The following is a 12,324-nucleotide window of genomic DNA, read 5'->3' on the forward strand; positions in this document are numbered from 1 at the left end:
GGGCCTAAATCCATCGTTTTTTGCACTCCACACCACCCTGGGTTATACACTGGCTGTATGCAAATCAGCTCTGACCCTGTGCCTCATAGGAACAGTCCAGTCCGAACTACCAAGCCATGTCTTTCCCAGACCGGAATCAAGCATCCAAGGACCGGTTTCTGGCTATCAGCCTTCATCAGCCTGGATAGCTTGACTCCAGTGGTGTAGAGAGCCTGGGACTCACGTCTGAGTATACCCATCACACTCGGGGTGAAAATTGCAAAAAACACAGTTGATGGACAGAATGTAGAACAATGTCATACATTCACCCCAGTACAAGGATCTGGACCTAAATCCATCGTTTTTTGCACTCCACACCACCCTGGGTTAGACACTGGCTATATGCAAATCAGCTCTGACCCTGTGCCTCATGGGAACAGTCCAGTCCGAACTACCAAGCCATGTCTTTCCCAGACCGGAATCAAACATCCAAGGACTGGTTTCTGGCTATCAGCCTTCATCAGCCTGGATAGCTTGACTCCAGTGGTGTAGAGAGCCTGGGACTCACGTCTGAGTATACCCAGCACACTCGGGGTGAAAATTGCAAAAAACACAGTTGATGGACAGAATGTAGAACAATGTCATCCATTCACCACAGTACAAGGATCTGGGCCTAAATCCATCGTTTTCTTTGCACTCCACACCACCCTGGGTTAGACACTGGCTATATGCAAATCAGCTCTGACCCTGTGCCTCATAGGAACAGTCCAGTCCGAACTACCAAGCCATGTCTTTCCCAGACCGTAATCAAGCATCCAAGGACCGGTTTCTGGCTATCAGCCTTCATCAGCCTGGATAGCTTGACTCCAGTGGTGTAGAGAGCCTGGGACTCACGTCTGAGTATACCCAGCACACTCGGGGTGAAAATTGCAAAAAACACAGTTGATGGACAGAATGTAGAACAATGTCATACATTCACCCCAGTACAAGGATCTGGGCCTAAATCCATCGTTTTTTGCACTACACACCACCCTGGGTTAGACACTGGCTATATGCAAATCAGCTCTGACCCTGTGCCTCATGGGAACGGTCCAGTCCGAACTACCAAGCCATGTCTTTCCCAGACCGGAATCAAGCATCCAAGGACCGGTTTCTGGCTATCAGCCTTCATCAGCCTGGATAGCTTGACTCCAGTGGTGTAGAGAGCCTGGGACTCACGTCTGAGTATACCCAGCACACTCGGGGTGAAAATTGCAAAAAACACAGTTGATGGACAGAATGTAGAACAATGTCATACATTCACCCCAGTACAAGGATCTGGGCCTAAATCCATAGTTTTGTTGCACTCCACACCACTCTGGGCTAGACACTGGCTATATGCAAATCAGCTCTGACCCTGTGCCTCATGGGAACAGTCCAGTCCGAACTACCAAGCCATGTCTTTCCCAGACCGGAATCAAGCATCCAAGGACCGGTTTCTGGCTTTCAGCCTTCATCAGCCTGGATAGCTTGACTCCAGTGGTGTAGAGAGCCTGGGACTCACGTCTGAGTATACCCAGCACACTCGGGGTGAAAATTGCAAAAAACACAGTTGATGGACAGAATGTAGAACAATGTCATACATTCACCCCAGTACAAGGATCTGGGCCTAAATCCATCGTTTTTTTGCACTCCACACCACCCTGGGTTAGACACTGGCTATATGCAAATCAGCTCTGACCCTGTGCCTCATGGGAACAGTCCAGTCCGAACTACCAAGCCATGTCTTTCCCAGACCGGAATCAAGCATCCAAGGACCGGTTTCTGGCTATCACCCTTCATCAGCCTGGATAGCTTGTGAGGGTGGCAGAGCAAATGGAGGAAGTTGTGTCTCAACTGTTGTCAGGGGCAATGCGGGGCGAGGTTGTAGTGGCGCCGTCACATAGTTGGAGAGGACTAATGGGAGGGAAACAGTCTGAACCATGCGGTCTCAACCACACGTGTTCCGACTACACTAGTTCTACCATGCATGCGTTAACTACGCATATGCCTGGTTAATGTAGTCTAGCTTCAGGAAGACGCAGCGGTGATGTAAGTTGGGGTGGTTTTTTTTAAGGGTTAGGAGGGGGTCAGAGTAGGTTTTAGGGCAGTGGAAGGGTTTGGGGTAGCTTAATGGACAGCGCAGGTGTGGCGGGGTTGTGCAAGTTAGGGTGCAGGGCTTTATGCCTTAGGGCAGTTGGAGGGAATGGGTAGTTGGGGTAGTTTTTGGGGCTGGGAGGGGCTAGGGATTAAGTTTTAGGGCAGTGGAAGGGTTTGGGGTAGTTTAAAGGACAGCGCAGGAGGGTGGGGGTCAGGGTAGTGTAAGTTAGGGTGCTGGTTTAGGCCTTAGGGCAGTGGGAGGGGAATGGGTAGCTGGGGTCGTTTTTGGGGCTGGGAGGGGCTAGGGATTAACTTTTTGGGCTGTGGAAGGGGTAGGGGTAGTTTAAAGGACAGCACAGGAGGGTGGGGGTCAGGGTAGTGTAAGTTAGGGTGCAGAGTTTAGGCCTTAGGGCAGTGGGAGGGGAATGGGTAGTTGGGGTTGTTTTTAGGGCGGGGGTCAGGGTAGGTTTTAGGGCAGGTGAAGGGGTTGGGGTAGTTTAAGGGACTGCATGAGTGGGGTAGTGTAGGGTTTTAGGTCTTAGGGCAGTGGGACGGGAATGGATAGTTGGAGCAGTTTTTATGGCTGGGAGGGGGTCAATGTAGGTTTTATGGCAGCGGACAGGGTTGGATTCGTTTAAGTGACAGCGCAGGGCCGGGTAGTGTAAGTTAGGGTGCAGGGTCTTAGGCCTTGAGGCAGTGGGAGGGGAATGGGTAGTTGGGTCCGTTTTCAGGGCGGGATAAGGTTTTAGGGCAGTGGATGGGGTTGGGGTAGTTTATGGGATGGTGGGGGCAGCAGGGGGGTAGGGTAGTGTAGGATTTTGGGCCTTAGGGCAGTGGACAGGGGATGGGTAGTTTTTAGTGTTGGGGGTCAGGGTTGGTTTTAGGGCAGGGGTTGGGGTAATTAAAGGGACAGTGCAAGGGGGCGGGGTGGTCAGGCGGAGGCAGGGTAGTATTGACCATACCCACACATACCCCTTTACCGTTCATGTCTATACAACAAAATGTTGTGGTAAAGGCTTGCGTGGTAGAGGAATGCGTGGTTAAGACGCATTCGTGGTTGGGCTGCGAGGTAGAGGCACAAGTGGTAAAACCATCCGTGTTTCTATATTAGACCTCTAATGGCAGCTCTTTGTCCGGCGTCAATAAATTCAGTGTCAGTGTCGAAGTCTTCGGGCCCAGCACGGACTGCAGCTCTGGAGACGGAGTCTGGACCGGGACAGAGGCATTGAAATGGACTTTGAGAGTCCAGCTGGTGCTGAGGGCAAACCTGCCAGTTGTATGCCAGGTGAATGTTTCTCAGCTTCTTCTGTCCTGGAGATGTGATAGGAGCCAAAGAGCCAGAGCATGGCTATGTGGAGCTCTTCGTACTGTTGCAGGGTGGCAGACAGCCCCGGAAACAAGGGTTGCGCCCAAACCAGTTGTGGGATGGGTCCTGAAGTCAGACAATTTGCATCGCGACAAAGACTGGCCTCGCGTGCAGTGTTGGCGATTCTTCCTGGATTGGAACGGAACCAGGACCGAATATTAGCCGTGGGCTGCAACTTAGAGCGGTCTCTGCGGGAAGTCTTTTTATGCTTTGGGAAATAAAGTTTTAACTTTTTGTCCCGGGTAGCCTTCAGATTAACCGACACGCAGTCAATGCAGGCCTTGGTGTCAAAGTTCAACCGTAGACATCACATCTGATGGGAATCTGTCACAGATGTTTGCTTGCAAAATGTTCTATAGGGCTGAAAACCTGTCATTCATAACAGAAACATTCCTTTCACATTCTAACATGTATTAGAAAATATAGAGGTAAAGAATCTCTGAGAGACAAGTAAAAGCTCCAGATCCACTTTATGAGGTGCATAAAGAAAAGAACTGACGTCAGTGCGTAGGAGTGGCGCCTATATAGGTTGCACAAGTCATTTCCGGAGTGGAATGGTATCAGTGTGGAGCCACGTGGTGCCACATTCCGGCATGCAGAAGTACTGCTGAAAAGGTCCCGGATCCAGTCTGACTACCGGGGAATATTGAAAGGGTGAAAAATCTTCTGCTATAAGTCACTATCACAGTAAACATTTTATACTTACTAATTTCTTAGTGGCAATTTACAGAATCCATTCTTTAAAAAGAGCAAGGAAATTCAGAGATACAAATGTTGTTTCGTACGTAAATCTTTTCAAGATAATAAAAAAACACATAAATGCAAAAAGTAAAATATAGGAGAGCTCATATGTGAAATGGCCGATCACGAAATGTATGCGGTCTAGCAACATCGGTAACAAAAATATGTTAAAAAAACATATGGCTGAGATACCCGCCACCCCCTCTCAACACAATCCCCAAGGAATGGGAAACCGGAAACGGTTCTGAACTTTTGGAAGACGGGAGGGAGTGACCCTCCCGGCCGTATTTATTAAAATATGAAACAAAATTAAAACATTAAAATAACAGTTTCATATTATGTACAATTTCATTTCCACACTGCGATGTTTGGCTAACCTTAACATATTCTCTAATACAAAGGTTCACCTAGCCGAACTAACATCCTACAAAACATTTAACTTGAAATTGTACATCCTAACGTTTAAGGGCCAAAGGCAAGGTCGTAACCGGTGTCAGATCCCTAAACCAGAAATATCCCCCTCACTTGTGAGGGGCGACCGCACAGAGGTGTACCTCACGTGCATCTACCAATTTCCCTTGACTTGACGGGGGCCCCAATAAACTCGACGCCATTTAACGGTCGTCCGAGGACTCGTGTGAGGTGTCTAGAAGGTAGCGTAAACCCCCTCCCAAACCCCACACAACTTACCACATCTGCCGTCGCAGATGTCCTGGCCCCGGGAAATTCCCCAGGAGGGGGCTGTAGCCCCTCCTACCCAGGAAGGGGCCTTGACCGCCTTTCCTTTCTTTTCGGCGGCCCATCCTTAGAAGGGACCGCCTCCCCGTTGAGGGGCCAATGGCCACCTCCCTCGAGTGCTCCCATCCGTAATGGGTGACGCCCACCCATAGGGATCTTTCAATTACTGCTCACCGATCATGACCTTACCGCCCGACCAAAATAAATACGACAATTCTAACTAAATTACTAAATGACTAAATTACTAAATGACAGTAATACTTACAATTTATTAAAAGCATGATTACTGATCAACACTAGTGCAGAATTACTTTATTTGCAAAACATACTACAAATTGACCATTCTTTATTGCATATTCAAAGTTATCACGATAATCCTCCCAACCTGCAAGAAATAGAGTTACCACATCAAACTTTATTCAAAACCACTTGCTGTCCTCAGGGGCTGGTGGGTGGGTCAAAATTGGCTCTTCGTTCCGTCTCGAGCTCACGTGCAGCGAGGAGGTGCAGCTTCAGAGCACAGGAACAAGAGGATGCTTTCTTGGCTTGTTGCTCCTTTTATCCGTCTTCAGGGCGGGCGTAAACCCGCCCCTGCCTGCCCCAAGGGCGTGGCCTGCCGCGTCAGTGTCTAGGCCAGCCCACTCCAGGGCAGGAAAAAGGCGCGCCCCGGCTACGCCGCTACGGGCATACCAGCCGAGACTCGCCTCCCGCCCAAGATGGCTTCCCGGGGGGATCGTGGTACTCCGCCATACGTTCGGGGGGACCGAATGGTCGCCCCTTTCCAAGATTCGTTTCCAAGCCACTCAATTACTTCTTTCTTTAACCCAACATCCAGATTAGCTTCTGTCTGACTCTGGTAACATGAACATGCTTTCTCTAGTGTAAAGAGAGAGGAATAGAATTCTTCGAAAAGAACATTTCAAATCAACCCAGTTTCTTTATCTTTGTATAACTTTCCTAGCAACTGTGAAACTTATATATATAAAAAAAAAATCTCTCAGGCTGTACTGCTGATCACTGGCGATGTATGCGCTGTGGGAACTATCCTGCCGGCTTCGAGTCTGCTGAGTTATACAAGAAAAGAACGAGTTCTTTTGTTGTGGCTGCAATATGAGCAACTATGTGGAGCATTCTGAAACGGGGGGCATTCACAACTTTCTGATGTCCCATAGTTGTTCAGTGCCTGACCTTGGTATGGCCGCCATGCAAGGACATAGAAAATCGGCTACTTCTGTTGGAAGAGTCGAGTACTGAATCTCAAGCGTGACCAGACCTTGTGCTTATGGGATTGCTCAACATGCAAAGAGCTTCGATGCTCGTTCGATTTTCCTATCATGACAGTCCTTTGATACCCACGACATGGAGCCACCACTTTGTTGTTTCTTGTCTTCTCCCCCGGTCCGTTGGACACCATCCTGCCAACTCTCGGGCATTGCTCCTCCGCTGGACTGCCATATCTCTTTCTCCACCCCAGGCCCCCATCCCTCATATCTCCACCCCCCTTGTCTCTCTCCCCCTTGGAGGTCTTATTTCTCTGTTCACTCTGTAGATAAGTAATATATTATCGTTATTAGCGTAATCGTTGTGAATATGGAATCCTGAGTGGATTTTACTATTTGCATTGATACAACTCTAACCACTAGTATATGTAGTAGTTCTTTGTACTGTCTATCACTATTTGTGATTTTGAGCTTACCCGTTTGCATCTCTCCCCTGATTGACTCTACAACTTATACAGTTCTTTTTCTTCTATCTGTATCTCTTTCTAGTGGGACTCTACAACTCGCTGACTCCCTCCCTTGGTCTCTCTATTCTCCCTTTCATGGATCCTGTTTTTTACTGGATCGCTAACTTACTCTGGTATCGAGGATGTAATCTTTCTGTTATCAATGAGATTTTTTTGTCATATGTTCCCCCACTGTTACTTGCCAGTTCCTACCCACCTCCTAGCCCACTGTCCCTTGTGCCCTTTGACAAAGCACTCCTTCTCCCCTTGTTGGAGAAAGGACCAATGTCTACACTCTGGAGTCTCAGTGACCCCTCTGAGAGAGTCCACAGCGCCAAGGGAGCCACTCACAGTTGAGGTATGGTGTGGCGTCCCTTGCCAAAGCACTCCCTCTCCCCTTGTTGGGGAAGGATCCAGTAGGTAGCTTGGAGTCTGAGAGACCCCGCTGAGAGAGTCCACTGTGTAAAGGGAGCCTCTCGCAACCGAGATTTGGGAATGATACCACTTCCCCTGGGATCACAGCTTACTGGACTTTGGACGCAGCTTTTACTCGTCTACCGGTTTTTGCCCCCGTCACCCTCCCCCTCCTCTATCATGCTTTGTCTCTTCCCCTCCCCCTCCTCTTTCCCTCCTTCATTCTTTGTCCACTTCCCATGCTCCTACCCCCTCTCCCCTTGCCTGCTTTTTCCCTGAAGAATATGTCCTTATTGTTTTTCTCAACCTATCATGTAACCATGTAGCTATGCTCTGATACTGTTTAACCTTGAAACGATGTAACCTGCAACCATGGTCTGATACTCATGTAAAGCGCTCTGATACCTCCGGGTCTAGCCAGCGCCATATAAAATCTTTCAAATAAATAAATAAATAAAATATGTTAAGGGGACAATGATCCTTCTAGTACCCAATTCTAAAATGTTGTATGGGATATGTTAAATGAAAACTATCACATCCCTTTAGCCTATATAAAACTCCCACTTTAAAGGAAATTGAATACCAAATAAAAGAAACATACAACAGTAGAAGAAAACGACAATGGAACAATTTTGAACAAAGAAAAAACACTTCTAACTACAAAGAAAGGAATCAACACACAAACTTGCCCAATATTTAAAGCATAACATTTTAATACCTCTGTATATTCCTCTGAATCAATATATTAGTTTACTTTGTGAATAAAGCCTTAATAAAATCATGCATGCAATGATACATAACATTTGTATTCCATTTCATAATATAGCACTGCAATGTAGCAAAAATGATAATAAATCGACACACTAATGCTGGGTCTCAGCATTCTTAATTCAAAATTAGAAACTCAACTGGCCAATCAGACTCCAGAATGACACTAGGGTTGGCGCTCTTGGCAAGACGTTATGCAAATAAAGAGTAATTTGAAATAATGAAAGAAAACTCAAGTACCCAAAATAAATAAGAATAATTCAGAATGAACTTTGGGACCTGTGAGAAGTCCAGATCGAAGAGTATAAATATATTTCAAGATCTGTTCTCATCCTGATTAAACATAATTGGACCCATTCCAAAAAACGCATCTCAACAAGGGGTCATTGGAGAACTTGGAAGTTAGGTCTGATAAATTCTTAAGTTATTGTTAGAAAACAAAACACTTTTTCCCCATATCTTATTTTCAAGTCTTGAGATTAAGTTACAGTAAGTAGATAGTGAAGCTTAACAGATCCTGTGCACACGCACGTGTGGTATATAGTCCGGGTGTGAGGACTAAAGATTCTACTCAGAGAAAGTAGTTGCTTCAAAAAAGAACGTAGGATATCGAGGTTCGTGTGAATAAAGTTTTTCATAAGTCAAATAGTGGTCAGTACAGTAAGATAATAGCCAGCCTAGATAGTGAAGCTTGTTCCATCATTTCTTCAATTGATGACGTATTTTGTGCTTCAAGTATGACCATGCTCCATCTTTTTGTGACATCACATCTAAACAATATTGCAATTGAAGGGGAACCCTGTAGCCTTTATAGGGTTGCCATGTTAGTCCAATGTGATGTTAACAAAGGGTTGAAATTTCCTGACATTTCTCTGTGGTGCTCACCTGCCAAACAGCTATGAATACTTTTTGAATGCTTATGTTAATGTTTGGGTATTACCAAGGGTGATCCAGTAGGTGCAATTTAATGTTGAATAATGTTAAAAGCCGGTAATAATCAATTAAAATTGCGAGAAAGCAGTAAGATAATATTTATCATGAGAAATGTAGTCATGTAGATTTTGATGTCAAGCCTGACGGACGAATGAGTTTTAGTTAATTTGACTTATTAAGTTGATTGTTTTAAACATGCCATTTTCAATCAAACACTAATGATATGGCTGAACAGATCTGCTTTACGTATTCCGGTCTCAGTCTATCGTATGTTACTTTGGGAGGAGGACCTCATGAGAAAATTTTGTTGTGCACTGTAACATTTTTAATCGTCTGTGGTTTAAGGGTTTAAGTTATCGGCATCCTTGGTTCTCGTTACCACATTACTCAATTTAATCCTCAGAGAAATGATAAAAACTCCCCTTTGACAGACTAAGCATTTTCAAATATATCTTAGAACATTTATACATTAGAAGGTCCATTACTCTCATTTAATCCCCAGAGAATTGATAAAAATTACCCTTTGACAAGCTAAGCATTTTCAAATATATCTTAGAACATTACCATACTAGAAGGCCAATTAACCCTAGTAATGTGATTATTTTGTTGATGAATTTGTAGAGCTACCCCAGCCAATACTTGTTGAATCCACCAAACCTCATTCGATTGCCCACGTGTCTCTAGCCAGACTCTTGCAAATATTTATACGATCCTCCATCTCGTTATGCTGCAGAGGATTCAATAATACTCCCCTCTTTTCCATGCATAATGCATAGCTTCCTGGTGCCCTCCGAAAAAGTGTCTACATCTTATAAACCAGTTTAATATACCCATGGTTTGGCTTTTGGCTGTCATAATATATTAATATGGGGCTTCAATTTGTAGTGGAGGCTTCAACCTCTTTCCTCAATTCGCGTTTCTCTTCTATGAACACTCCTGTGTATTTTAATGTAGGGCCTGTTGAGAACATCGAAAACAACCTGGACAACGTGGTGGAGTCCATCGGATGCACAGTGGAGCTTCAAATAAACCACACCAAGATGATGTGGAAAGTGATGATTGCCCCTATAAAGAGCATTTTTGGAAATGTGGTGGTGAGTATGCATGGAGAAATTCACGCTTATATGTGGTCGGGGAGGAAGCGTAGTGAACAAGCCAGAAGGGGAAGTACAGTGCTTCATAAATACAAATAAGTAAAATAAGTAAATAAATGAGTTGAAATAGGTGAACTTCTAAGACTCCAGATTCTTTCCAAAGGAACATTGATAACTGCCCTGGGAACATCTAAAGAACACATGCATACTGGTCAACAGGTGAGAACTGACTGTATCTTTCACTTTCTTCTCATAAAAAATTCTCCAACAAAGCGGAAGATATTTGAGGCATATGCCTCTTTAATATCTTATGCAAATATTACACTCGACTAGACAAGGATTTTCCGAGTAGCTTGTGAGCTACAAGTAGCTCTCCATCTACCTATAAGTAACTCGCCTATGTGCAGCCCAGTGAACTAAATAAAAAGCCTTTGCTTGATCAAATTAATATACCTCTACCAACTTGAAAAGTGTGTATTTGAGACAGAAATGTGTGTATTTTCAGAATTCATAAGCTGATGTTTGAAAAATGGTTGAGTTCCCAAAATATATTTAAAGCTGATGGCTGAGTGATAAAATCGAACAGTGTTGGGGAGGCTGTGACTAATTTGATTAACCTGGTGCTAGGGGCTTTGCAGGTAGAGTGACAAAGCCTTTTTCACATTACTGCTAGCAACCCCGCCTGATACGCTGATATGGTCACTGCTAGTAATCTTGCATATGGTGGGCACTAATGTAATCTCATCTGACGTGGTTACTATTACATTTTTAATGATATTAGCAGCAGGGGGGGAGGGGTTCATTGAACCTAAGTAGCTCTTATTATAGAAATGGTTAGAGACCCCTGGACTAGACTAAACTGATAGTTGCAAGCAAGGTTGGAAGAGAGCTGGATGAACTTTTGCCCAAAAACAGGAACATTTTCTTTCAGTCTGTTGATCCTTAAACCCTGTAGGGATGGGTTAGAAACTGTCACATATCAAGGGTGTGTGCCCTAAAAGGCAAGTTTGGCTGAAGTAGAGTCAGACACATATCAGGGGTTGCTGCCTCTAAAATACTACTATAGTCTTAGAGCCCGACATAGCGGGCTCTACTGGCCATTAAAGGTCTTCTCCAGCTTTAAAGGCCAGAGCCCAAGGGGGCAGGCCTTTAACGTCCCCTTAGAGCCTGCTACAGAGTGTCTTAAGGCTATTGAAACATTCCACGCCTAGAGGGTAGAATGTTCAGATTTGTAAAAACTAGGGGCCAGATGTAGGTCGACATTTACCGACCGGTAACGGCCGATTCGGCCGTTACCGACCGGTAAATGGCTATTCTAGATGTAGGTGGCCCATTTTACCGATTCGGTAAATTTACCGAATTGGTAAAATACCGAATCGGTATTATTACCGATTCGGTAATATTGAGATGTAGGTGGGACTCTTCTGAGTCCCACAGGCCTTACAGAATCAGTATTTTACCACCCAATCCAATTGGGTGGTAAAATACCGATTCCAGGTGTGCATGCACACCTATGGCATGTGACAGACAGACAGACATGCCCTTAGGGCATGTCTGTGTGCCCCATGTCCCACATGCCTAAATTCGGGGTGCTAGAGGGTGTCAAAGTGACACCCCCTGCACCCTTGCAACATTCTGTATTTACCGAATCGGTAAATACCGATTCGGTAATGCCCATTGATTCCTATGGGCTTCAATGCCCATAGGAATCAATGGGCATTACCGAATCGGTATTTACCGATTCGGTAAATACCGATTCTTACAGAATCGATAATTCAATTACCGATTCTATCTACATCTCCCCCCTTCTATTTTACCGATTCATAAATACCGAATCGGTAAAATTCGGTATTTTTGAATCGGTAAAATATACTTACCTACATCTGGCCCAAAGTCCTCTCGGAGCCAGAGGGGTTTATATCCGAGAGACCTTTGTTCACAGCAACAGCTGTGAAATGAAGGAAACATTTTTTGAATGTTGCTCTCCGGGCTTCTACCGGCCAGTAAAAGGCTGGAGCACTCCACTGTCTTCAATGGAGCTCTCAGCATTCCAATGTTCTAATAGAGTTTGGACAGAGCCTATCATACGTCAAGCATGCCTGGCTACAAATGTCTAGTATAGTTATGGTACTGTGAATCAGATATTAAGACTACTGCATATGAAAGCCCCACATAACTCGGGTAAAACCATTTACATGTTATGATTGTCTGCCTGTGAGATCCTAGTGAGAGTGTCTCAGTTTCTAACCGAAAATTTGTCACTGTTCTTATCAGAAAGAAGCAAAGGAACTCAGAAAAGACTCCAGCAAAATCAAAAAAGAGTTTGAACCGATTAAGGAGCAGGTAATGAGCGAAGCCGGCTTGAACAAAAAGACAGAGGCTGATGAGGAAGCAAAGGCAATCAAGGCAGAAGAAGAGAAAAGAAAGAGGAAAGAAGAGGAGAGGAA

General features: G+C 45.0%; 1 protein-coding gene across 1 annotated transcript in view; it reads left to right on the forward strand.

Annotated features, from left to right (window-relative positions):
* The window catches only part of DCST1 (DC-STAMP domain containing 1), a 128,888-nt gene that overhangs the window by 20,713 nt on the left and 95,851 nt on the right, over window positions 1–12,324 (forward strand). Inside the window, exons 6-7 of the mRNA XM_086945516.1 lie at window positions 9,738–9,877; window positions 12,152–12,283. Of these exons, the coding sequence (XP_086801642.1) occupies window positions 9,738–9,877; window positions 12,152–12,283 (272 nt within the window). The remainder of the gene's footprint in view (window positions 1–9,737; window positions 9,878–12,151; window positions 12,284–12,324) is intronic.

This window comes from Lissotriton vulgaris, chromosome 12, assembly GCF_964263255.1.
Source record: "Lissotriton vulgaris chromosome 12, aLisVul1.2, whole genome shotgun sequence".
NCBI classification, from domain to species: domain Eukaryota; kingdom Metazoa; phylum Chordata; class Amphibia; order Caudata; family Salamandridae; genus Lissotriton; species Lissotriton vulgaris.